At 40.2% G+C, this 27377-nt stretch overlaps 1 protein-coding gene across 1 annotated transcript in view; it reads right to left on the bottom strand.

The window, feature by feature from the left end:
* LOC149286818 (intermembrane lipid transfer protein VPS13D-like) overlaps positions 1 to 27377 on the bottom strand; it is a 63558-nt gene that overhangs the window by 33507 nt on the left and 2674 nt on the right. The window contains exons 8-57 of the mRNA XM_089493648.1: positions 26513 to 26613; positions 25747 to 25915; positions 25150 to 25251; positions 24792 to 24996; positions 24457 to 24636; positions 24082 to 24212; positions 23484 to 23580; positions 23230 to 23388; positions 22878 to 23008; positions 22406 to 22538; positions 19744 to 21951; positions 19299 to 19450; positions 17642 to 18670; positions 17350 to 17440; positions 16863 to 16989; positions 16420 to 16600; positions 16132 to 16314; positions 13879 to 14092; positions 13545 to 13755; positions 13038 to 13209; positions 12769 to 12884; positions 12405 to 12617; positions 11615 to 11877; positions 11134 to 11267; positions 10815 to 10970; positions 10285 to 10501; positions 10058 to 10132; positions 9486 to 9683; positions 9130 to 9219; positions 8800 to 8940; positions 8252 to 8374; positions 7873 to 7947; positions 7622 to 7727; positions 7017 to 7169; positions 6639 to 6774; positions 6213 to 6260; positions 5849 to 5999; positions 5243 to 5453; positions 4610 to 4857; positions 4153 to 4344; positions 3867 to 3993; positions 3198 to 3340; positions 2829 to 2959; positions 2570 to 2745; positions 2050 to 2173; positions 1616 to 1851; positions 1214 to 1322; positions 867 to 1030; positions 674 to 782; positions 221 to 400 (exon numbers count right to left, since the gene is read on the bottom strand). Coding sequence (XP_089349774.1) covers positions 221 to 400; positions 674 to 782; positions 867 to 1030; positions 1214 to 1322; positions 1616 to 1851; positions 2050 to 2173; positions 2570 to 2745; positions 2829 to 2959; positions 3198 to 3340; positions 3867 to 3993; positions 4153 to 4344; positions 4610 to 4857; positions 5243 to 5453; positions 5849 to 5999; positions 6213 to 6260; positions 6639 to 6774; positions 7017 to 7169; positions 7622 to 7727; positions 7873 to 7947; positions 8252 to 8374; positions 8800 to 8940; positions 9130 to 9219; positions 9486 to 9683; positions 10058 to 10132; positions 10285 to 10501; positions 10815 to 10970; positions 11134 to 11267; positions 11615 to 11877; positions 12405 to 12617; positions 12769 to 12884; positions 13038 to 13209; positions 13545 to 13755; positions 13879 to 14092; positions 16132 to 16314; positions 16420 to 16600; positions 16863 to 16989; positions 17350 to 17440; positions 17642 to 18670; positions 19299 to 19450; positions 19744 to 21951; positions 22406 to 22538; positions 22878 to 23008; positions 23230 to 23388; positions 23484 to 23580; positions 24082 to 24212; positions 24457 to 24636; positions 24792 to 24996; positions 25150 to 25251; positions 25747 to 25915; positions 26513 to 26613 — 10521 coding nt within the window. The remainder of the gene's footprint in view (positions 1 to 220; positions 401 to 673; positions 783 to 866; positions 1031 to 1213; positions 1323 to 1615; positions 1852 to 2049; positions 2174 to 2569; positions 2746 to 2828; positions 2960 to 3197; positions 3341 to 3866; positions 3994 to 4152; positions 4345 to 4609; positions 4858 to 5242; positions 5454 to 5848; positions 6000 to 6212; positions 6261 to 6638; positions 6775 to 7016; positions 7170 to 7621; positions 7728 to 7872; positions 7948 to 8251; positions 8375 to 8799; positions 8941 to 9129; positions 9220 to 9485; positions 9684 to 10057; positions 10133 to 10284; positions 10502 to 10814; positions 10971 to 11133; positions 11268 to 11614; positions 11878 to 12404; positions 12618 to 12768; positions 12885 to 13037; positions 13210 to 13544; positions 13756 to 13878; positions 14093 to 16131; positions 16315 to 16419; positions 16601 to 16862; positions 16990 to 17349; positions 17441 to 17641; positions 18671 to 19298; positions 19451 to 19743; positions 21952 to 22405; positions 22539 to 22877; positions 23009 to 23229; positions 23389 to 23483; positions 23581 to 24081; positions 24213 to 24456; positions 24637 to 24791; positions 24997 to 25149; positions 25252 to 25746; positions 25916 to 26512; positions 26614 to 27377) is intronic.

Genomic DNA, 27377 nt, shown 5'->3' with positions numbered 1-27377 from the left:
GCATTTAGGAGATTATACTTGCAATGCGATGGTTCACAAAGAGGTCCTAACGGCCCAGGGTCTATATATATATGTGAGCAAAATAACCAAGATTTATCAAGTTTTGGGGTCCACGCTTAAAACCCACAGTTGGTCTCAAAAGATTATTGGCTGATAGATGTATTTGCAAATAAGAATTTAAAATGGTTTAATATACAGAAAGTAATCTAAAGACATTTACCTGTAGCACTCTTGTGGGTCCATCTGGAACAACGCGGACACTGAGAACCCCGGACCCTGGCCTCATTTTTTGGTTGATAAACAGCTGTTCTGGCGGACTTGAACCCAGGAGGTCAAAAGATGAGTCAGGCCCGAGAACAACTTCAGCTCCATCACAAAGTCCCGAAACCCCATTCCGAGCCTAAAATCAGTAGAAAAAGAGAGAGAGACGTTTAAAAGTCTTTGGGCGTTTACAATGGATGACCAGCGACATTTCACAACCACTGCAAGTGACAAGGAGACCATAACATAATATAAAAGAGTAGGTAATGGGGTTTATTCATTAGACATTAATAAGATTTACAGTTCAGCTCAATAACTTCAATAGGTAGTTTGAAAGACCAGCTCTGGCAGGCGTCCCCTAGAAAGGCTGAACTCACACCTTAGTCAATAACACATGAACACATCAACTGACCTGGACCACCAACCCATGCAAGCTGCATGATAACTTGCCATCTCGAAAACACCATGTCTGGGTGGTGATGCGCCTTCTGTCCGGCTTCCTCAACATCAGAGGCTCATACCTAAAAAAAAATAAAAAAAATATATATATAAAACTGACCCGATTCAGAAACCACACTGAGTGACGAACAGTCTTAGCCCCATACTTGTTATCTGTGACTGCAGCCAGCCCTGCAATATCCAACACCAAGGAAGAGTCGAGGGACCGTGAGCTTGGCGGTTTATTGGGGTTATGAGGAGCTGTAGATCCCTCATGGCAAAGCATTCCACTGCCGGTCATTCTCCAGAGCTGGGAACGTTTACCAGGCTCCTGATTTTAGAAACAAAAAACATATAGTAATGCAAGTCACAGAGGCTTATCCAACACTTAATACCGAAGGCAAACAGGCTAACAAGTAAGAAGCAGGACACCTACAGTGTTACGGAGATGGGATGGTCCCAGTCTTACTCCCAGAGATTACATTTTAAGAAATGCCAGTTTATTGATACATACCTTTTTCTTTAGGATAACTCTGTGTGTTTTGGGATTAACATCGAGAACCAGCTCTGCGCTGGTGATGTTTTTATTCTGAGCGACGGACATGACATTTCCTTCCTGAGATCTGTACGCAAGTAGAAACAAGCAAAAATACATTAAATACAAATCAAATGTTTTGATTACCTCCTTTACATCATATACAATTTATCGTATAACTGCCCTAAAATATCTCCCTTTTCCCCAAAAAAATAAAAGTTTTGAAACGTCCGTTTCCTCTGTGTGATTGAATCAATAGCCCCCGAAAACTTGAGCTCTTCTTGTATAGTCTGGACTGCCCGATGATGAGATTTTTGGCTTTGCACACAGGCCTTCGTCATAAATGCTCCTGGGATTTACGATGCATGCAAAGGAACGTACCCAGAGAAGGTATAGGTTGCAGCAATGTAAATGAAATTCTCATAGTATAGTTGCTTGCTGTCCTGGAAGTTGTTCATGTTGCAGGTGACCTCCGATGAGCCTGCCCCTTTAACAGTAATGGTGATGTAAGAAGGCAGAATCGGCTCATCCCACGCATAATCCAGTGATGTCATCGCTTTGACCTCAGTCTGCAGCCGTGGCTCGGCAACTCCATGCTGCATGAAGACAATCGGGACCTTCGAACACAAGCAAAAAATAGAATTCTGATGTCACATCCTTTTACTGCAATCAATTATTTCTTAAACTGAACCCATATTCAAACATGGCAAATAGTTAAAAGCGGGCCATAGGTCTAAATTGCTGTATTGATTAGTAATATCGAAGGGGGTGCTGAATGTGTTATTTTAATAAGCAGTGAAGTATTTGAGGATCACCTTTGAGAAGTTGTCCACTCGAAAAGGAGGAGGCATCTGGTCGGTGTTACTGAACGATATGCGGTAAGTTGCCCCATGAAGCGTGATCTCGACCCGCAAAAAGTAACATTTTCCAAGAGTGTCCCTTATAGGAAAAGGTACATTTAGATTTCAAACGCCGACGTCTAAATTGAGTGTTTACAATGAACACTGTTGCAATTTCATTAATACTGTACTGTTCTTACCCCAATACCTACAAGATTTAATCCACTTCTACCCTAAGTATCAAAAGACATCTGAATTAATTAAAAGCTGAACATTCATTAAATATAACAATGCTTATATTTTCTATTCTATATATTTGCATACATTTATAATATTCCTATATGAAATATTTATATATTTTCTATTATATATTCTAAAAAATACATACAAATACATATATATCAATATATTTATATATATCTATTATAGCTATTGGTGTAGCTAAGGGGCAGAATAAATAAGTTTTATGGAAAACACGGTTTTTTTTGTTACCCACCTCATGTTAATATGAAAGGAGTTATTTTTATTGACTTCAAAACCGCCGGACCAGACACAATTAGATACGTCCATTAATCGGACGCACAGTAATTGGTCGTAGTCATTTCTTGGCCAGTGAAATACTACACTGGATCCGGGAAGAGTCGAGATGTAACCGTCCGGGTTACCGGTGCCCTGAGGAGGCAGAAGCGGGTGTTACAAACGTTACAGGCATTATAGTTATTAAAGTGAAACGAACTCGTGATGTGCGCTTCTACCTGTCCTCTCGCAAACTCTCTCTGGGCGAAGGCGAGCTTGTGCTTTGATTTGTTGATCAGGAGGTAGCGAGGAGCGAAGGTGACCATACACGTATCTATATAACGTCCTCTTCCTTTCTTAACATCGATACCTAAAACACAAAACCGGCAGTGAGCTGAAACCCACAAACAATCCGGCGATGTCTCAAGCATCAAAAAAGGAAAAAACAAACTAATTATGGCGTCCAGAAACATATGCAAGATTCAGGAAATAGTTTTTGGAATCAGACCATGGCCTCTGTTTGAGGAAGCTTTATGACGCTTGGAATTTTTAATAACCATTTGTAATGTTGGTGATATCCTGGCTTTGTGTTTTAAAGGGTTTCATACCTATGTTATAAATAAGTCCTGGACGGTTCCCTTGTTGTATCACTTTCAAAGCGCGTACACCGCTGCCGCCATCAAGGGAAAACGCCTGACACCAGCCAGGGATCCCTTCAGGATGAATTCCCTTCCCAACCCGCATTGTACACCTGGGAATAAATAAAACACGTCCAATAACATCACAATATGGCTACCTGGACAGACACCGGGACACTTGCTTTCTACTGATTAGTGATGTTTGGAAGAGCAAAAGCAAAGACTTGGAGATATATATCATATAATTACACATTCCATATAATAATCTTTTATTTATATACATATATATATATATATATATATATATATAGTGTGTGTGTAAGTAGGGATATATATCATAATTACACATTCCATATTATCATTTTTAATATATATTATATATTTATATATATTATATATATATATATATATATATATATATATATATATATATATATATATATATATATATATATATATATATATATATATATATATATATATACACACACATACATACATACGTACATACATACATACACACACACTGATATATATAACATGATTATATGGAATGTGTAATTATATGATGTATATCTCCATATACCTACATCCATACATACACTGTATATAAATTATTTTTTTGCTTTTATTTCTTACAGGTTCGGCAGCTCCTTGTCCGCATAACAGAAAAGCAGCGGGCTGAGGCTCCTTGCCAGCTCATGCTCTTCGAACTGCCCAGCGGCATCCGTTTTCGCGTTGTCCTGGCGAAAAATCAGCGGCAGCCCTGAAAGAAGAGCGATGAGTTAGTATTCAGTATTAAGCTACTTATGTTAAGAAATGTATTATACTATTGTAAAAAACAGACTGAATATATATATATATATATATATATATATATATATATATGTGTGTGTGTTTTTAAGACAGAAACACACTTGCTAACCTGTTTTATTGATCAGCCAATATGGCGCAGAGATGAATATCTTCAAGGACCCTTCCGCTCGGCACGTGATGCGGATGGTGAGGTTCAGCTGTCTCTTGTTGGCGTCGTATAATCTCATTCTCACCATGTAATTCTGCGTGCCCGGCGGGATCAGCAGTTCTTTGCAATGCTGGAAGTTTTCCAGCGCTATTCCTGTTGGGACAGGCCGAATAAGTAAATCAGTAGGCAGATCCCGAATAAAAATAAAACGTTTAGCTGGCCGTTCTTGCGACGATTGTTTTCGTGTTTTGATTTTACGTAAGGCCGATCACCTCCGACCATCGTGTTCTTGGGCTTTCTGAGAAAGACTTTCAGAAACCGCCAACTTTAAAAGGTAAGCTGGTCATGTGAATTCGGCTCTGCATTTAACATCCAACAAATGGGGGGGGGGGGGGGGAATATACACTGATAAACGTACCCAGCTCAATGTTTTGAGAGGTATCAGCTGTGTGCAAAACAGTCTCCTTTCCAGGTTTCAGGGTCCCTTTAATTGGGGTTCCTTTAACGTAAAAGTTGAGTTCGCAAGGTAGCAGGTTACCGATCACCACGGTTGGAAGGAGGAAAATGGTATGTCCTGGCTGTCTGTATATTTGTTTAGCGCTATCGGAAAAGATATTTGACGGCATGTAATCGGGGTAGTTTTCTTTCTTGAGCGCCACGCAAAACCTAAAACACCAAAGATATTTGTGTTACGGGATCAGGAGATCAACAGCTACCGTTCCCTAAACCGAGGCGGCATGGGAACTTATGTATGCGGGGTGTTTGGAAACATTTACCAGATTAGACAAGAAAAGAAATAGTTCAGAAGGTCTCGGATGCAGCAGCAAATTGTATTTAATGCAGATGTTGGCACTTTCATACCATGGCAGAGGTTTTTTTTTCCCGGTGCTAAGGCAACAGCCTATCCAGTGTCTGCTTTTGTGCCACATGGCAAAATGATGGTAATTAGGTAATTATTTCATGGAAAGATCAGGTATTAAAGCAGCACAAGCAATGCCGTTTCTAATTTCCCATTTAGTTATAAGGTAACGGGTCCGTAGAAGTGATTTACCTGAAATATCTGCTTTTTTCCGTGTCCATCGAATGACATTCTCGTTTACTACTCAACACCTCCCCAGACTTGGTTACATTGGTCCAGTGAATGGGGGATTTGCAAAAAAACACCCCCATTCCTCGGGGCCGAGCCTGCAGTCTCCACGATGTGAGGTGCAAGGGGATGGCAAACAAGTCTCCGGGCATTACTGCGGGAAGGATCACCGGCTCTGGGGAAGCGAGAACAAAAACCGCATGAATACATTAGATCTCCCGTAATCACAACAGCTGCCCAAACGGACCAGATTTAACTAATGGCGGTCGGCAGTCTAAAAACAGGGGAGCGAGAGCGCTTTAAATGGCCAGTAAAAGTAATTCAGCATGGGTGCTCCTACAGTATGCACTTAAGGTTGGTTTCAGATACTTTCATATTGGTTTTTTTAAAGGTGTAAACATTATACAGAATTGTAAAGTATAGAATTTGGGAAAACAAATGGATCCAATTTAACTATGAAGAAAGAACAGTACATAAAGGGTCAGAAGTAAAAAATAATAAAGGGTTTTTTTTTTGGGGGGGGACCATGTAAATAAAACAAAAAAAAACTAGGAGATGAGGTATACATACTGTCTGGTGCTGAAGGGCTGTCCAAGCGAAGCTCCATAGGAATTTCTAGCTTGTTCTTGACTATTAAAGATGAACGGACCGTTATAACTTTGCGTGCGCTGCCTTCCATGGTGATGGCGAAAACCACGCGTACCGGAGGCAACGCGGAAAACTGGAACAAATACAAACAATGGCATGTTCACATTTTTCTAAGTCTTTTGCCATAAAAGTATAACCAATTCAGACTACAGGAGGCGACCTTAACAATAGTCTCTTTTTTTTGCCATAAAAGTATTTAGACATGCTAAATTATCGCGGTCCAAAAGGTACTGTGTGGTAATGAAAAATATATATTAAAAATATATAATACTGTAATTCAACTTACGTAGACCTGTGGGTGGATTATGTTGGTTCTGCTGATGGGACTGCCAACCTGAAAAATACGTAGAGGCGTTATAGACGGATAATGTAAATTTGATCATGTAAATCACACATTTAGGTCCAACATCTGAGCCGGCAGATCGGCCCCATCCGTCCCCCCGCCTAGTCGCCCGTTTCTCCTGCTGTCAAGACTCAAACCTTAATCAGTCGTTGGTCTCGTCTTAGATTCAGGAGCTGTATCCCTACCCCATGCGTGATTAAACACACCAACGATCTTCCCAACTGGACTCAATATTTTTGTTATATTCATGAAAATGCATAAAATGTACGTTTACGTCACAAAAAGAAACCACCCACAGTCCGTCACCTCCACCCCCAGGAAACACTGACGACCTCAAAAAAAATAAAATCCAGAGAAATGTCATCTTACCGAAGATGAAGAAGTGTTCTTATCGGGGGCAGCGTATCGGAAAAAGATTCCGACTTTGTCCACAGACACCGGGCTAATTTGCTCCCATCCGCTGACGCGGACCTGCAGCTGGTGTATTCTCAGGTCATGCGTATGCCTAGAAAGCAAGCGTCATTTTATTTATTTAAATAGTTATCTTTATTTTCTATCGGCGCGGCTACCGACCGTTCAAATGTCCATAACAGGCGTATCCCACTTTAAGGACACAGTTCCCATTCGCGTTCGTTCTTTTCACGGGACGCCTCTGCGTCTTTTGCTCTTTTAGTGTTTTGTGGTGGAAATCACCCACTTCTGAGTAAAACGAAACAATGCAACATATATGATGACTGATAAATTTACCGGTGTCTCAGCTTTTCTCTGGTTTCAAACTCAAAAGGGATCTCTTCCCCTGGGAGGACTTCCCTCCACTGACTGACGTTGTGAGCGTCATCCAGAAAGTCTCTGCCGCCTTCGGGAACCACTTCAGGACTTCCGCTGTGGCACAGGGCAGCGCTGCGGCACACGAGATGTTAATCGGACAGTGACATTACATAATCAGAGCCGTCCTCGCAACAAAATCCAACTTGGCAAAATTGACCAAATCTTACTAGTCTTTAGGGGTGCTGTTCCACCTAGCCTGCAGAACGTAACACCTTTGTACCTAAATGCGACATTGGGAACTTTATTCTTAGTATCGATCAAAACCCAAACATTTTGCCTCATTCTTAATTTTTGCCAGGAACACTTAGTTAGCATGTGACATAAAAGTAAGCGCTGATACGCTGTTGCCATAGCAACTGCAAAAGCTTCCTTTGATTAAGACATTAAACCATCAGAAGAAACAATAAAATGACAGACGTCCTAAGGTTTATTTGCTTAACATACTAAGCGTTGGAGACCCTCTATGTCAACGTTACTACAGACAAAAGGAAATTAAACGGTGGGTGGTTCGCTTAGATCCTTACCGTGTTGGGGTGGTTGTCAAGGTAACAAACCAAAGCGTGCAACCTGTATGATTCCGGAGCGCAAAGGGTACAAATGGCTGCCTTCGCTTTGGGGTCTTCATCTCAACTACAGTAAAGGAGAGAAGACACGTTTCCCATTTCGCACGTACAAAAGGTAGATCCGTTACGACAAAGCAAACGACACCGACGTGAGAAAGGAATAGAGGATGAACCGAGTCTTTAAAGCATGCGCTGTGTGATTAGTACGGTACCTCTAGAATACACCTGGTGTTCTAGGTTAGTCAGACTGGCCGTGCTCCTAGTTCTAAGGTAGGCTAGAGGTAGGCCTGGCAGATAGGAGGAGAAAGTTAGCAGGTACATAATAAAAGAAGAGACACATGAAAACTGTTAACAGAGAGCAACAAACTATGGAGAATAACCAGAAACAATGGAAAAGTCAGAGCAATATTTGAATTCTGTCTTCCGATATCACAGGCGACAACGTTTGGCACCAACGAAGCTCAGTTGCCCAATAAATTAAGCGAGTTAGTTATTCAGCGGTCGAGCTGGGGCTCGGTGTAGCCCCTTTCCTGGGAAGGTTGTCACAATGCAGAATTATACAGAGAAAGTAAATTATTTGTAAGAACTCACTGGGTCCAATATAAGGAGGATCTACGGAGGAGCCCATCCATTCGTCAGCGGTGTTTATTTCACATTTTTTTTCCTGTTTGCAGTAATCAGTCATCCACGACTCTTTTGTTCTGATATACTGCTCTGGTACCAGCAAGAGAGGAAAGAAGACTTGTTACAATTTCTATACATACTTCCGGCTATGCCGGTATATGTAATAAAAAAAAAAACAATATAAATGAGATTAAGTTACATTTTTAATTAGGCAACACGTTAACTTTTTACCGGTGCGCTTTACTTAAAATTCCAGGATAAAGTGACCCCATCTGCTCTCGACCGGAGTCTATTTAGCCTTTAAGAGATTCTTCGATTGTTTTCTATCCTGAATGGTTAAAGCTTTGGGAAGATTGGTTTAAGATTTCCCTTTTTAAAGGGGTTTTCAAGAATAATTCTGCGTTTGCTGGACCATATAATGCCATGAATTTATTCAACGTGTGAATATATATAATATTAAATATATATATATATAATATATATAATTGTGTCTGCCTTGATTTTGTCATATTTACCTATTAACACAGAGGTGATATTAATATCCAGGCGCTGTTTTGCCTTCATATCCATCTTAAGTCGTGACGGGTGCAGGCGGCTGGCTTCTTGCTGTTGCCAGGATAAGACGCACGGCCACGGTTCAATAAACGGCTCCCAACCTAAAAGAGCAAGAAAACACTTTGTGAAAAGCCTCCAAAAACTGGATTTGGGAAATTATTTGCTGTGATCTTTAGTATTTTTTAAAACTTGTTACCACCACATACAGGTGAAACATGAAATCAGCTGCAGTGTTATAAAGGTAATAAAACATTTAAAAGAAATATATTTTTTTGGGAACACAGTTATACCTGATAGCTCACGGTTGTAATAATCTCCGGAAAGAGTGAATTCAGCAAAACCATCAGGATTGGATACCAAATGCTGGAAAAAGTTCAAACCTTTAAAACAACAAAAAATATATATATTTATATAAATACACATAGATTGTGCTTTTACTTTTCAATTGAAGTAATTGTTTTGGGGACATGAAAAATAACCAATTAAGTCAATTATAAAATGTAGGATCTGAGCAAATCTGTATTGCAAGTCATATACAATCTATACATTGCCAGCAATTCTATAGCTTGGACGCTGGCTTACAAAATAAATACAAATCATCACCGAATAAAATACATTTAAAAAAAAGCAAACTTAGTCTACTCACGAGAAAAGGTAATCTCCGCTAACGGGACGTCACAATCCATGCAATCGTCGATGAAACAGATGCAAGCACTATCTGCCTTGAGCTCCACACCAGAGATCCATCGCACGGCGCCAACCACGTTCTTGTTCTTTTTGGTAAAGGACGGCTTCATAGGTTCGGCGTTCTTAAATAACCAAGATGCAGCTTTGTTTAACTGACCTATGAAGAGGAACGGCGAGACGAGTTACTTGTTTAGCCGTGACAAACATTTTGTACGAATATTTGGTATTGATTGGGAAAGCATAGCGGAAATGTTTCAAGAGGCGTATAAAGATAAAGATAAAAATAGTGGTAAACGGCAAGTAAATAGAGTTAAATTATTGCATTTAGATGACAAAATGTGAATAATAACAAAGGAATAATAAACAAAGGAGGAATGGTTACAAAATCCACTCCAGTGCTCACGCGTGCATTACCTTTTATCTGCCAATATGGCCAACTTATGGCCAAGATCTAGAATATTTTCCTATAAATAGGGTATATTTTGGCATTTTGTGTAAAAACATAACGGGAACATAATGTATTCAGATTACCTTGGGATGCCAAAAGTGCTTTCCGACAGTCGTCCACGGCAAAGCCCAGCTCTTGGAGCCGGGATAGCTGAACTTCTAAGGAGGGTAGAGGAAAAAAAAGAAAGGATACTTCTATAATTCCATTGTAGCAAAATAATAAAGCATAATATACATTTCAGCAAGAAAAGTTCTTAAAGGAGCACGGTCGGGTTCCACTAACTAGTAATAAATGACTAATTTTGTCTCACCTAGAAGCGGGTCCATTACATGCGTGCTTCTGTTGGCCACGGCTAGGTTCTCTCTCTCTTTAACTGAAGCAGGCGTAATGTCGTGGACAGGCTGGACCTCCTGCTCCTCCGCTGCCGACGTGCTAGGGCTTGTCTGCTCAGGAATCGATTTAGCTATGGCCAAAAATAACTGAACATCGTTGTAGGACAGTCGGATGTCCAGGGTATGAAGCTGAATCTACAAAATGATGATAAAAAAATCCCTTACAAATTTGAGTCAAAATTTAAGACAAATTTCCAGGAAAAACTTATTTCAGCTCAAATCAAGATGGGTTTTCAGTGTATTTGATACAAAGCCAGTTAAGGACACAATAATATTATTCTTGCCCTTATGGACACAATGGGAATTCTTGACTAATCGCCGCAGGGGGTGCGTGTCAAACATAGATGTCAAAAGGTCTTGTTTCTGTTTTTTAGGATAAAAAGGCAAGGACGAACCATTGCCAGAAATAAGAGAACCAACTTGAATTGAGTAGCATGATTTTGGTTACCTCGAGTATTGGTGGGAAGTCCTCAGTGTTGAACGCATCCATAAGCCCAGAAGTGCTTTGGTACGTTGAATTCCCCACCAGCTCGATTTGCACGTGAACCGGATCGATTATGGATAGAGCGCTTTCCTGTTCATTTCCCAAACAGCAGGAAAATACCTACAAACAGACAACAAAGAATCATGTATTTTCATGTTACCCTACGGGGCAAAGAAAAGGTTGCATTATTACAAATCCTAAATCCCTAACAGCAAGGTATCCCTTTCAACAGGTATTTAAACAAAATCCCACTTAATTTCCAATGACGTGTATGTAACGGTACCTCGATGCCAAACAAGCTGCCAGAGAAAGGACGATCCGCAAGTTTGGGTTTGTAAGTGAGGACGGTGGTTCCTTTGAGAATTATAGCATTGGTGTCAAAGCAGGACATATCCTCAACAACCACAAACTCTGTCCCTGGAGGAGAAAATAAAAATTGTTAAATAGCCAACAGCGGCTGTATTTTGACCGTGGCGATTGTCTTTACTAGAGAATAATGATTTAAACTGAAAGGCTCCCCGATTTTTTGGCCCTAACATGGCTTTTTTGCCAATGAGACCGGCCACGTGTTAAAAAGCAAATCATTCAGAATGACCAATATCAGCCATTTTTTTCTCTACAAGCTGGTTGTGAAACACAGACCAAATTTGTAGAATTTCTTGAATACAACGGATGTCGCGACGTTACTTTGCCTTAAAGTTCTTCAATCATGTCAACAATGTTCATTTTATTTGTTATCGAGATAGTAAATTATCTGCTCTCACCAGTCACGTTTATCTTGACTTCTAGCTGCTTTTTTGGGGTGGTCGGTACCGAGGACCTCTTGGTCACAACACCAGATTTTACCGCTTTAGGCGTAACCGACGAAGCGCTGCCAACACTGAGCGTTCGCTCCCGTGAAAGGTCTGGTTTCTTTTTATCGCAGGGGGTTTGGAGAAACTTTTGCACTAGAAGAAGCCAATCAAATATTAAAAACACGCGCAGGTTGTTCAGCACGACGGTAAAGCAGGACTTGTCTTTCGTGGATCTGGAAGAGAAGGAGAAGAAGAAGTCTTATTTCAGCCATAGCTTAAAATAGGCATTGGTTCTCTATCTTTAGCAACATATATATATACAGATATGTGCTATTACAAATGTGTCACGTTAGAGACTGCCTGAAATTCCTTTTCCCAAGTAAGCCAAGACCCAACCATACGTGCACAAGAGCCATTTTCCACAACCTGTCTTAGAACACTGAGTTCTATGTTATGATATCATAACCCGCTGCTATCATGATCTGGAAGCAGAAGAATATATATATATATATATATATATATATATATATATATATGGTGGCACAGATCTTTCTGCTTTGCATTAGACTACCAAAGAAGGGGGTTTCTGGGGCAAAATGGAGCAAAGTAGTCCCTGTGGCTTATTTACCCTACTCATATTCTGCAAAGCTTGGGATAAGGACTATACACACCACACACAAAGTAAAACCTGCGAAATGGGAGAAAATCTAACTGTTAGTTACTTTCCAGATCAACGAATTGACCTTTCAAAGCATTATACCTGTGATGTAACTCGATCTGCAGCGATCCTGGGTTGCTGTTGCTTTTTGATGGCTGTAGGATGCAGTTGAACACATTCGGCTTGGGAATGGCAGGGTGCTTCTGCCCAGCGTACCGCGTGTCAAACGCCATCAGGGAATGGGAGACGAGATTTATGGACTTGGTCTGGTTTGAGAAGCTCTCAAACAGCAACTTGGACTTTTTAAAGTCGAACCTAAACGACGAACACAAAGGATAACTCAACGCTTTCATCCAAAAATGATTTCACTATCTGAGTCCTCCTGTCGTGGACCATTTGGTCCTCAAGCCATTCCTTCTGGTCAACGGGTCTTGCACGTCAACGAACACACTAGTCATCGTCTTACCTTGCCAATGAGCGGCTTCCTCCATCCTTGCTTTTGTCCTCAAGAAGTTCCAAACTTACGTTTACCATATCAATAAGGAAAGAGATTCCAGTGTAGACCTCGCCGCTTAAAACAGTCTGCAAGGAAACAAATATGGCGGTTTAACACTACAGGTCAGTTTGTACCTGAATTGTAGATTGAATAAAAATGATCAAAACTCAAAAGGACCCAAAACATCTATCATAACGTAATGATATTTAGCTATACACACACACAAACATTATTCTTACGTGGATTCGTGGATCCTGCAAGTCGTATGGCCGCATAAAATCCTCAACGGGTTCTCCTAGATTATTCTCCAGTAGACCGCGAATTAATTTGTATTTACTCAGATCCAGAGAGCAGTGGACAGAGGATAAGCTACCGTGAATGGACATGTCTGGAACGGTGTGGCTGAATTCTCTATGGGAAGAGGGGAAAAAAAAAGCTTAGTGAGAAACTATGCTACGGAATTACAAGGGAAAGGTAAGGGTTGGCCAGAAAAGTGGATCCAGCATCATGGAACATTCTTCAAAGCTACTCGAGAAGCCCAAGGTGTTAAGGCCATTGGGCCCCGGGAAGAATATTTGCAAATGGCCCTCAACGTGTAAGCCGGAGTTCTAAATCTTAGCATAATGAAGAAAAAGTAGAGCAGTGTTTCACATAACTCCCTCAAAATGGCTAATATTTGTCTTACACCAGTGACAACGATCAATATTTAAAGATTAAAGAAAAGAGAATTTATAAGAATGACTTACTTATCCAAATTCCTCTCTAGTTGTAATTTCAGCCTGCAGCACTCCGCTAGAAGGCTGCCTCCCTTCTGTCTGACGAAATACGAGGGGAAGGAGAGGTCAGCTCTGGACTTCTTCAAACCTTCTGCAACACCTCGAGGGTACCGCTCGGCCGCAAAGATGTCCATGTCCTGCAGGTCAACCACAATGCAGTCCAACAAGCAAAGGTGCTCTTCTGGGTGGAATATGGAAAAAAAGAAGTGCTATTACATCATTAAGCTTAATTCAAATCATAGAATCTATTTGACCTCCTCTTTCAAATCTAACAAAAATGGGCAGCAAGATATTTTTTACTTACCCGAGAGGAACTTGCTGTCGGTATCCTGAGCAGCGGGCTCCTTTGTATCTCTCGTGCTTGACTGTAAACCAAGATCCGGATCAATTTGATGTCTGTGGTTCGGAGGCATAAACAAACCTTCCCCTGAATGACAGTCTTCCTTGGATGAGACGTCTCTTCTGCTTTTGATTTTGTGCTCGGGAGTGACGATGGGCGATGAAGATTTACCCAAACTCTACGCAAAAGCAACAGTGCAAAGCTTTTTATACAGAGAACAGTGTCAATCATCCCTGTAAGTGCTATAATTTTACACAGGACATTCGTTTTCTTACCCCAGGATAAAAGAAAACAGTGTAGAATATATACATTGGATTACTTTAGATTTCTTTTAAATATCAGCATATCAATTTTTCACACTTTAAGACCATGCAAGAAACTGGAGATTTTTTTTCATGCAAGACATAGCAATCAAGGTAAATCAGTATATACACAATCTACAAGATTGAACGGTCCGCTCAAAAACTTGCCAACATGTAATTACACCTGTCAAGATTCGCTCCTCGGGTTGACTGTCCCAGTTTAACCTTCTCGCTGCCTACTTGTGGCCATCTACCTTCCCACCCACCGTTGGACGACGACCCAACCTCACCCCGGCTTCCACGCGAAGGTAAAGCTCCGGCTGTAGTATGCCAAGAGCGTTCCAAGGTTGGCATACAATGGCTTTATCGACCATTACAAATGTGTATATCCAGCATTAAGTGAAGACCCAAAAGATCTAATTTATTGACCCAATTATAAGATCCACCTGGTTTCTCATTGAATGCATTAAACCAAAAACATTATTCTTGCTCTATTAATTTCTTTGTAAATGCCAATAATAGAGCCAAAGACAAAAGAAATGCCGGCACCCTGTAAAAGTGACACCGCAAACTTAACAGGTCCCTCTATTAGATATAATCTTCACTTTATTATCGCTCATGTTCCACTAGCCATCACTATAGCCTACAGATGCTACTAATAAATAGATACAATTCTCCCTACCATCTCCCATTAAGGCTGGGAAGTGATTTGGATCCAGACTCACTCCCTGCCCCGATGTGATGGGAACTGCGTCACTGTACCTGATTAATGCACGGACAGCGATTCAGCCATAAAGTGTGACCTGCTGCGGGTTTACGTGCGAGGGGAGAGGATACTAGTCATTTAACACACTTAATAAATTGCAAAAACACACCACACAGATCAATGATCAATCAGCCCAACCCAAGTGATCAGCGACAGGAGGAGCACAGCAGCCCGCGCCGAATTCGTATCCTTATGGAATTTAACGGAGCCGGTCTACCAACGTCACTTGTTTACCCAAAACTAGCTGTGATTTTCTTATTTATTTATTTCGGTTTGTTTCTCTATGTGCAATTTCAGAATGATGTTTTTAAAAAAATGAAACAAAAATATTTAGTTTTGAATAATATTGCCGAGTTCTGTTTGGGTACAAAAACACAACGTTTTCCTATTTAGGTTATGTCTCTGAGTGTAACCAAGTGAATTCCATAAGGTTTAGAGACATATTCTCAGGCAGTGAGGACAGACCTCCAAATTATTCGAATACCTTCAGTAAAACCGGATCCCTGTATGAAGACCCGTGTAAAATCAAATCCTTTAGAGCACAGTAAAGAAAAAATGTAAGCCTTATGTATTTCTTTTCAAAATAAACAATAAATCAGGACTTCATTTCTTGTGTATATATAAACTATTGTGTAAAAAAGACTGGGGTCACTTAGACATTTCCTTTTTGAAAGAAGAGCAATGTTTTCCCATTAAAATAACATGAAACAGACGTACAGAGGCCCTTTATCACTCCCATCACTCCTGTGTCCCAATGGCCCTTTATCACTCCCATCACTCCTGTGTCCCAATGGCCCTTTATCACTCCTGTGTTCCAATGGCCCTTTATCACTCCCATCACTCCTGTGTTCCAATGGCCCTTTATCACTCCCATCACTCCTGTGTCCCAATGGCCCTTTATCACTCCCATCACTCCTGTGTCCCAATGGCCCTTTATCACTCCCATCACTCCTGTGTTCCAATGGGGCTGGTCCAAGTTTAAAAGGCTAATTCATTGTTAGAAAATTATTTTACAATTATGTTACAGCTAGAAATGTCTTTGCTTCCCATGAAAACAGCTCAGTGACCCCAAACCGTTGAACTGTCCATCGCTAACCGTATGGATCACATTGCAACATTATATATAATTCATTTAAAAAGGTACTGTACCTTGTCTTTTAAAGAGAAAGTTCCAGGGCTCCCCGAGAACAAAAACCTGTTTTTGACTTTTAGTTTCCCGAGGTTGGCAACAATTAGGTTGTTTGATTTAGAGCTTTCAGGGATGAGAAGGACAGGAGCTCCAGCCTCTATGTCAAGCAATATCCGAGAGGCTCTTTGTGCCTGGTCTCTAACCTTCATAATAAGAAATAAAAGAAAAAATGTAAAAGAAGAATCTGTGCCCTTACTCCGCTATGCATCTTCTGATATCTTAATACGCAGTCTTATATCTTAACTCACAGTTTGTCCCTGTATGGCTGCCCTCTGGCGACCAAGAACATCTTGTAGTTGAGTAAAATGTTGGATGAAGGCCACAACCTCAGACTGGAAACGTTGGGTGTGCACGTACTGTACAGAGGCCATTCTCAGGCTTAGACGCATGTCATACTCTCGTTTCAAAGTAGGGTCTGGTAGTCCGTACCTGTGGGGAACATCAACCACAAGCTTAGTACTAAGAGATCCACATTACTCAAAGTTTAGCTTAAAATCAACGTATCTGGTTTATTGCTGCCTGCGAGACAACTAGACATCTGCAGGAAACAAAGTTGGACAGCAGAGCAAACCTCGTCCATGTGGTGGAGTATATTACCCTAGGAATGAAAGGGGACAACCTCAAAGCTGAAACCTGCATAATTTAAAACAGTTTCGGTCATTGAATGGGCAGTTTTGTACACAAGTCTTACTTGAAAATGTGAAATATGAGTGCCTCCTCCCCACTTGTCGTGAAACGCTCTGTGTACAGCTCCCCATGCTGGGTTAAGTCGCTCAGTGAGAGGCTACCGATGCTTCCTTGGACTTCTAAATCCCCTTCTGTAAATAAAAGGCATAAAAAGAGGTTATCATCTACAACAGACTTCCGCTACATCATAGATCAGTATTTTCCCAAGCCGTAATCCCCAAATCCCGCATCCATCCCAAATGTGGATATTTAAGTATTTTATTTAGATATTAACTTGATACAATGAAACTCAACCACAACCACGGATAAAAAATGACTGATGGACCAGTCAAAGATCTTCTTCACAGGCGGTTTTTATGCATTATAAAAGGTCCATCCCAGGCAACGTCTTTTAAAAAAAACAGCCGAGTCGGCGCTATATGAAACAAAATCAAAATAAATGGCAATAAAGGCACACAGTCTACGCAGCAGCGTTTTGCACAAATACTTACCAATCATTTCCAGGTGAGCAGCAAGTTTCGACACACTAGCTTTGGCCAATTCTCTTGTCGTCTTCTTCAGAACCAATGACAGAGAGTGAACCTTAAATTATATATAATAATAAAAAAAAAAAAGATTGGTTTTAATCAATAGCCGCCACGATTTAGCTTCCTTGCTTAGATGAAAGTTTTTTTGTTGTTGTTTTTTTTAAGCATTACACTTTTCATGCACAGTAAAAAATCCCCACTAAGCTATTAAGGAGTTACTCTATCACGATATTTTTGTCATATCCCGTTTTCACACCTTCAGATCCAACTTGGTGTTGATATTTTCTTTGACGGGAATCGGCAACACCAAACCGCTCTCTGACTTTGCAGCTTGACGCATTTCCGTTGGCGGCTTCATAGCGTGATTATCCGCGGTTGATCCGATTCCGAAAAAGTCCAATATCACCACCCACGTCTGCAACGTGATTAGGACGTCCAAGCAGTTGAAATCAACATCAACGCTACGGTTGATACGTTTGTACTTTGAAGAGAATTCCGGGTGCTTTTTATCTACCAAGAACACATTGATGTGAACCAAAGAATCATCAAAGCCTTCTTTTGCACCAGGCGGTTTCGATTCCTCAGATGTTGGAGAAGGAGGTGGCGTCAAAGGATACTCGGAATCCTTATCTTCTTTTTGCTTCCGGCGGGACGGGCAAGTCGGCCTTTGGTATAACTGGAAGACATTTGGGGCTTCTTCCATGTGCGATGGAAGCGATCGTGGCATATCAGGACACTCAACATGAGACACCAACGGACAAGACTGTGAAAGATATTCTTTATGGGCTAAACTGGATGGTTTTGGTGCCCCTCGAGATACCATGAGGTTCTTGTATTTTGATTCAGGGTTTTTTTCCAGGAGATCTTCCATTAGAAGTGAACGTAGCGCAATCTGAATGGCCAAGGTCTGTGGGTGGTCTTTATTGAACTCAATGTCAAAGTCTTGAAACGTTACACTTACAAGACCTTGGGAACCAAGAGTGAGGTCACCGCTTAACTGAATCTGTAATTCCGAGATTCGAAAGTTTGCCTGGATTTGAGTGAATGGCGTAGATGCCTGAGTGGAAACAGACTTGTTTGAGAAGGATCTAAAACTGGGAGCATTAAACAACGGGCTCTCCTTCTGTTCATTGGAGACCTGAGGACTTTTGAATACAGGTGTCCTCGGATAACCTTGATAGGGAGGGGAGGATGGGCTCTGAGGCAACTTGTTCACGTCTTCACTGTATACCAAGTTGTCGAGCGTTTGCAGAACTTGCTCATACACGAGCTTTGCTAGGACCACCTGTGAGATGGAAAAGAACATCACGTATTGGCAAGTAACTTAGAACATTAGAGATCATGTTTTGGAGGATAACCAAAGGATTTAACAGTTTTCATTTTATAAAAAAGATAAAATCAGGCAGGATAAAAAGGCGACTACCATGGTATTTAATAGAGAAAAGCATAATCACAGGTATATGTAAATGCATGCAGGATAAATATATTGTGTCAGAGTTAAAGATGTATTTGACGCCAGTAGTGAGTCGGGGTGCGCTTTATTCTAGCATCAAAAGGTTAAAAAAAACTGAAAACAGCTTATTTCATGCGGGTGTAATTAAATCACACCGCAAGAGGTTAAAACCCAGCCTCTGAAGGCATTTGGTGTCCGGGCATAGTACCTTTTTCACGATCTTATGGTTTAAGGCCGACAGCCTTCACTCTCCCCTACAGCAAAGTATTTTGGGGAACTTGTTAAGCGGAGGCCGTTTATAACGGGGAACCGGATCAGCTGATCGACAGAATTATTTTCTACTTGGGATTTATGTTGGTTTTGTTAAATTACTAAACACTGAACTATTAAATTTGTGAAGTCTCAAGAATGATATGTATAGAAAATATTGGGTTAACTTTTAAAATTTTTTTTTTTTTACCTGGACACGATTGACAAAGTTTCCTTCGATTTTCATAACACTTCCAACATCTACGGAATCCTCCACGAGGGAAAACGTCAACTCGGACTCTCTCTGTATGGTAAACTTCTCCATTTTGAACTGTATGGTAGTGTTGTTTAAAATATGGAAAGCTGACCGAAAAAACAAATAAACCTTCATTAGTACTAAAGTCATAAAGAGAAAAGAAAGTCAACATGGCTGCTCCTGAGTTCACAATAAATTCACATAATAATACATTTTAATAATAATAATGAATAAATTATAATAATAAAGTTTAATAAATACACATATATACACACACACACACACACTCTAACACACCACTCACAGGACTTGACTTCCATAAGACGATTATCATTGTGATAAAAGTCCGGATTGCAGACGGAAACGTTCATCACTTGTTATCATAATCACTTATTCTCACCTTGATTCTTCTGCAATGACTCAAAAAAATCATGTCTTGTAAAATGCTGTTCTTCTTGACTGCTGACACTCGCCGAACCCGAACGAGTGCGAGGGGACTTGGAATCATGTTGGGAGTCTTTCCTTCCCGTAAGGAGCCTGCTGTTCAAAGAGTAGAGTTTGATATCTTTTATTTCTACCTGTAGCCGATCGCTGCTGCAACTGTCGTCGTCGGACACAAAGTTCTGAATAAATATCTGGCCAAGGTGCCCAACCAGCAGCTCAGAACTACCCGGACTGCGAGGTATGGACACGACTGGGGATTCAATGTTAATATTAAGAATCAGCTTCACGGTCTCTGTTTTAAGGTCCTGCGGGCTCACACCATCATATTCATCCGCTTCGAACGGAAAAGAATCCCTGTGTTTCCGCGGGGTCTCAAATATCGAAACCATCTCGCTGTACTCGGCTGTTTTGGTTGCCAGTACGGAGGACACTTTGGAAGCTGCGCTCTTTAGCATGTTACGGAAATTATCTTCCAGTTCATCCATGGACAACGTTAACTCTTTCAGAAACTTGGCCGAATGATTATAATGTAAGGATGCCATCTTTAGATTAAGAGAAAATTCTTCTTTAGAGTGTTCGCTAAACGTAAAACTTAAAGCCTCCATGGGAGCACAGTTTGAATATCTTCTGGAAAACGTGTTTTCAAAGGATTCCTCGTCACCGGCTTGACTCTCGTAGGCTGCTGTATTTCCTATGCTGATAACATACTGATTATTTATTGTATCTTGTGCAAGATCAATGAGCTGCAAACATCCAAGCGACCCATTTACATTACACCTGCTACCTAAAAACACATTAACTTTAGTGCCACCAATGCTGGCGGTTGCAATTTTTCTCCCACTACTCTCTCCGTAGTTGTCCACAACAGTTCGAAAAACCAGTATGTTCAATCTGTGGATGTCTACGGCCACTTGAGTGTTCTGTTCGTACGTAGATTGGAATGACTCCTGCACACCAAAGTCCCTTTCGGTGTCTGTTTTCAAAGGATGGGGGCTCATATCTTCATTTTCTTTAGGGAAAGATTTCTGGAGAAAACCCACCAGCTCCACCATGGTTTCAGGGTTAAGGATGATGTCCAAGTTGTTGACCTGCACTGTCATGACCTGCAGAGAACTGTCTAAGTTCATCGATGGGCACTCAGAACTCACAAACTGGTATTCTAGCCTAATCAGCGACTCTTCGTCTTTTATGTTAAGGTTCTCCAGCGAAGCATACTTATCTTTTAAAACGCCTGGGTCTAAAGGCGATGAGCCATTGCCGTCAGAGACTGGAGACTGGGCCCTGCTCTCTCGGAGACTTCCAGTAGGTGCGTCAAAACTCAGGTTCTTATGAGAAGCCATCAGAAGGTCAAAGTCAGCGCCATATGTTTGCATAGTGTCCACCATCAGCAGACCGTGGACTGTAAGAGATATCTCAGCATCGTATGGCCTTTTCACAAAATGAGCATTACAACCGAACACCTTGAGGACTGAAATATATCTGCCGCAACTTTCGACACCCAGCTGCATGTAGTTAATTTTAAATTCGACCAAAAGGAGCTTGGACTCCACAAGTACCTCCCTGGTCTGTTGCTCGAGAGTAATAATGCTCTGAGTTAGGTTCATTACGGAATCTTGCAGCATTCCATTGCGTTCCGTATCGATAAATATTTTCTCTTTTCGGAGGAGGGTGTTATCAGAAAGCTTGCTCTCGGAATTGGTCAAGCTAGTGAAACATTTCCTTAGTGCCAATATCTTATCTTCGTTGATGTGAATCTTCAAGTCGGGCAGCGTCCCAGAAAGAAGGGCACCAGGGTAATTGGGGTCGGAGGTATACATCAACCTACGTTCCAACTGCAAGTGCACATTGAACTTTTCGACTACATGGGTTGGGCCAACCTCGCTGTCCTGAATATGTTTCCAGTTATCTTTTACATGTCCCACCATGATTTGCAGATCCATGCACGAAAGAGAGTACTTCTCGTATAATCTGTCACTGAGTAAACCGGCCTCAATGTTATCACGTAGCTCCGCTCCGAGGATGTTGGGAACGTCTGTGCTCGAATGATCATCGGCTTCTGGAGGTGGACTGTTGGGAGGAGTAGCTAAAGGGGTTTTGTATTCATCATCGCTTAAGTCGTTTGTTTCTGTGGTTAAACTAGTTAAAACGCCTCTTCTGCTGTGATCTGTTAACGTAATAAAATGATTAAAAAAAAAATATATCAAAAAGGTGAAAAAACCAGAGCACAGATGGACAATTACACTTTTCAAGGGTCGCTAGAAAAAGGTGATTTAACACTTTAGGCACAAGAGATTCCCAAATAAATAATCTGACAAATGATCTGTATATTCTGCTAAAAAAAGCCTATATATTATAATTTACTTCTGCTCTTTGGCAGCACAAGCATCACACCTGTATCTAACCCGATCACCATTAGTAAAGTGGTAAGTTGTTTTTTTGTAATGTAAAATGTAGCGTTAATAAAGTAGATTACCAAAACACCTAGTTTCACAAAGTAATATGAAAAGGTATATTATTTTTATCGTAATAAGTCAATTTTCCAACAAGAAATAAATAAGGCTGGAATACAGCACTCTGTTTTATGTCAGTTTGGAAGATGTGCTTTGTCTCATAATTACCTTGAGAATTAGTAAGCAAGATTCTCCCAAGATCTACCACGACCAAAACAGGATCCTGGCACAAGAAGTCATCTGGGAAGATTACTTGGGGGGCAGAAATATCAAGATGCACGGTCCAGCGCCGACTGTTCTCCTACAAATAAAATACCGCATAAGTGTTGACTGAAAGAAGGTGAGTTGTTTATAAAGAAAATAAACTTGATTTGCAAAAGAAACAACAAATAAAAATGTATCATACAATAAAAAACATATGAGAGATGATAATAGAAAAAAAAACATTTTCTTCTCCAAGACACAAGTCGGCCAATTTAGTTAACCAGACAGATGAGCTTTAATTTTAAAGCAGCTCGACGCTTCATATACCAAGCACAGACTATTTATGACATTTGTACAATTGCGATAATTCCTCCATTAACCACAAAGCCGACATACATGACTTCAGCTTGGAGCCTTTGACAAGCCAGAAACTTACAATAAATTCCCCGACCAGCAACCGATCAATGGTTTGTCTAATTTCAGCTTTTGTTTGCATTTTCAATTTATTGTATTGTCGCCTGGCAGCCTCCGCCACTCTTAATTCCAATTCCGACTGGTATCCAAAGCCTGTGGAAACAAACCCACAAATAATAACTGCTGGTTTCATATGTAACCGGGCATCGTATCAAATACAACATCTCAAATTCCCTCGCAATGTTTATATATCTGGTATTTAATTGTATAAAAACACTATGGGGATTGTTTAATATTTTTTTATCTTGCTTCTCTACATAACCCTAATAGGACCAAAAAAAGGATTTAGATAAAGATCTATAGTGTGAAATTACCTGAACTGTGAACTTTGCCTTTGTAGAAGAAATCTGCTACTTTGGTGATTGCTTGTGGATTGTAGATTATATTTAAAGGTCTTGTGCTGACTTCCAGTCGCCTTTCAAAAGTGCTGTGAACTGGATTCTTCTCGTATAACATTTTGAACACAGGGGCGTCTGAAAAACTCACTGTGAAACAGCAGAACATAAGTAATAATATACACTAGACATAGTGGGGGAAAACCGAAACATTTTTGTACAAATAGTTGCACCGAAGACCGGATCTAACTTACCACCCTTAGGACTTTGCGATTCTGGAGAACCACTGTGAGCACTAAATGCTTGAGAGACACCACCAACTTCTTTTTGCTGCAAAATCAGTAATATGAATAATATAAATCTTCTTTCTACTGCGGATTCATAATTTTTGGAGCAATAGAAGACTCTTAACACAACATCAATAATAAAACAGATTTACAGTAAATATTTTCCCCAAAGAACTTGTTCTTGTTTTTACAAAAAGATGTAAAATCCTGAAAATGTTTCGCTAATCTTACGAAGCATTAACCAAAATACTCAGATTACAGTTACAGAAGTCAATAAAAAAAGCACAAGAAGGAAATTTAAAAAAAAACTTTTAGCTATTGTAAAAAGGGATAATTATATTTAATATTTAAAGTCGCATTAGCTAATGTAAAAAATGTGAAAGGCTGTCCTGTGCTAAGCCTAATGACGGAGCAAAGAAAGGAATACATTAATAACAGAAGTTAAACGCTAAACCTGCAGAAACAGTTATAGATTATGGTGTTGTGTTTGTGAACCTTACTGAATTTAAGAACAGTTCCAAACGCTAGATACAGTGTTACCTACAGGATTAGGGTAGACCAGATCTGGAAAAATTGTGCCGTGTGTTGCCAGATCTCGAAGGAACAGTCCACCGAGCTGAACCAGCAAAAGAGAGGAGTCTCGACGAGGCAAAGATTCAACTCGGACGGTCATTCCTTCAGCAAGATTAAGAGAGAAATAACACTGAACATCATTGTTATAAATAATTAATTTAAATTTAACAAACATTTATACATTTCAAGAGTTAACCACTGAGAATTGGCAGTGGTCAAAATGACCTGCAAATAAATAACGCAACACATTCCGTTCATATAAAAGTTAATGGTAAATTGTACGTTTGTCACAGTAAAAAAAAAAAAATAAATAATAAAAAAAATTATATATTATATAACATTTTACCTGAAAATTCAAGCTGCATGAAAGCAGTTTCTTTATCCGAGGTGCTGCTTTTCTCCTTGTGTGAAAGTGTGATTGTGCCTCCCTCCAGCTGGAAGTTCAGTTTCAGAAACACATGATCTCTTTTGGTAAATGTATTCAAGTTTGCAGTATCAGTGGTTGGGTCAAACAGCTCATCCGCACCTTAAGAATACAAAGATGTTTAAGCAAAATCATAAAATAACTGTAATCTTTCAGGTTCACAAAATATATTTCATAAAAGCAAAAAAAAAACCAACAGGAAAGAGTCACTTTACACCCTCAACCTCTATCCTTAATGCTTTAACACACGTATTTACCCAATATTTCCTCTGGACTCCAGTTCTTTTCTTGCTGCTCTTGTGTTAATCTTTCCATATCTTCTCTTGCTTCCTGAGCATTCCCATACCAACCACCCCAACCTGGAAACCATGACTGGAGATACTGGAGCATGCCGGTGTGGCTTCCAGACGGGCTAGAGGCTGGAGAAATTACCGCTGGATCAGAAAACGGCTCTCTTATTGTCTGCGAAGGGCAGGAAAAAAACCATAATTATTGTGATCTAAAAGTGCACAAATAGAAACAGACACACGGCAGTCTAAAATCCATTTAAATCTAAAGAAATAGTTTTGAGAGACCTCCTTTGATTTTGACAATCATTCTAAAACAGATTCTGACCTCAGCTAATTCATGCTGCTTTCTTAAACGGTTATGAACCAGCTCACGTAAGATCTTCAATTCTTCAAATGACTGTTCCTCCTCAATCTGATCCATGCGAGCCTGAGACAAAATGATTGCACATATTAAACGACTGTATGTGACGGTTCCCAAGAAGCACTTATCCTGAGCTTTTGACTTAATATTCTATCTTCATGGCTGCGGCACAGAACTCACTACGAATGAATGTTCTTAAGACCGATAACCAAAGGAATACAAAGTCAGCCAAGAATAGGTCAATGTGACCTGTAGACACAATTTCTGTCATTTAGTAACATCATGATGGTGAAACAATATTGGATAAAATCAAAGCAGATCTCAAACACATTAAGATACTTATCAGTCAAGCTGTTGTTACCTACCATCACTCTTGTTGCAGTTACGTTAATTTTAAATACATACTGTCCTTCATGTATTAAAAAGGGGTCTTTGATTGTTCCTGTAACACAGCTGGATTGTTGCAGGAAGCTCCAATATAAATGTGTGTTTTGGTGAAAAATAACCACGGAGATACAAACAAGAATGTTCTAAACATACAAAGGGGTGAGGAATTCATACCTCGTCATCACTCGATAATTGTAGCCTTTTAAGACGATCATAGTGTTTATCGCAATAAAAAATGGCATCCCGTGCGCGCTGGAGCACAAAGTCCAGAGTCAAGCGGCGTCTTTGCGCCCGTATTTCCGCGAGGTTTGCATTCAGTGCAAAAAGCCACCATTCCTTAGAACTTTTAACAGGGCGAGAGAAGAAAATGGCTAGTTAGATTCTATCAATAAGCTTTCTAGACAACAAATAAATTAACAAAAGTATGCCTTTTATACGTAGCAAATTATATTAACTCCCTGCCTAGACTGTAAGCCAGGGGTTGGCGGATTTGATCAGAATTTAGGAGCCAGTGATTCCCCCCTCCCCAACGATACCAGTTAAACACACCTACTAACATACACACACATACTAACACACAGTAACTCCCCTTCTTCTGCTCCCTTACAGCCCTTACACAAGCCTTGCGCAGTGAAATGACATCATATCCCTGCGCTCACACTCATTGTGCAGGGACTGAGGAAGCTTGGTATACCCAGCCAAGAGAAGGAGTGGGTGTCAGTGGTGCTAGAATTCGGGGCTCCCCCAGCAAACAATTTCTTGCCCCCCCATGGCGACCTGGCACTGGTAGTTTGCCAGGCCCTGCTTTAAGTTATTCGGTCCACAGATTGCCTTATAAATATGTAGTCTGAATCATTAGCCCTTCTGTTAACTGAATGCTACTTTCCAATGTTTCTTTAAGAAATATAAAGTTCCCGTTATGCTGATTCAAGTCACTTACTTGTTTGAAACGGCAACATTCGGTTTCCACTTTCTGTATTTGAGTTGTCTTTCTTTTCTTTCAAACTCATCCACAAATTCCACAATTTGCTGGTATTGCTCCTGAGTAGGGAACACGAGTCTCGTTAGTTACTTTCTGTGCAAACCTTGACAACGCTTCAAACCTGCCTAAACTTAATGCACATGTAGCCATCTTAATGACATATTAAGGAAATATGGACTTTAAATGCAGGAAACCATCTTTCTTGACCACAAATATATATAATCAGACTATATAAAATCAGAATATATAAGATCAGACTAGACTAAAATGTGATTCATGCTTTTCTGTCACAAGATATGTGCCTGATGTGTGAAATACCAACTAGGCATTTCTATAAGCAAGTAAAAAAACTCAAAATTGATAAACACATTGCAATCATTTGATTTCATAGAAATTGCAAGCTGTGTTATAAACATTCATGAGATCTGTTTGGACACAGAATACCCATATATACCGCAATGACCTTTACACTTGTGTCTAGGTCAGTGTCCACAGTCATATACAAGTCATGTACAGCTACACAAACACAAAAGTTTGTCTGTATTGTAATAATACACGAGACCTTGTGATGATATCTTTGGCCCAATTAGGCAGATTTAGACTTTGTCATGAAACTCTGAACTAAAACAGACTGAAATTAAAATTTCTTTTTTTTATATGTTACAGGATGTAGAGCTATGATTTCAAGTGGTGAATGCACCATTTAAACATAAACACTATCTATTTATATAATAAAAAAGGAAAATGAAAAAAGCTGTAGTAGTCATGAAAATGCGGCTAGCGAAAAGAAACAACTATTTTGGGAAGAACCACATGAACAATT

This window comes from Sceloporus occidentalis, unplaced genomic scaffold, assembly GCF_023333645.1.
Source record: "Sceloporus occidentalis isolate IW3139 unplaced genomic scaffold, rSceOcc1.0.p SCAF_66, whole genome shotgun sequence".
In the NCBI taxonomy this organism is placed as follows: domain Eukaryota; kingdom Metazoa; phylum Chordata; class Lepidosauria; order Squamata; family Phrynosomatidae; genus Sceloporus; species Sceloporus occidentalis.
Note: the sequence above shows the minus strand (reverse complement) of the source record. Positions and strands in the feature narration are given on the sequence as shown.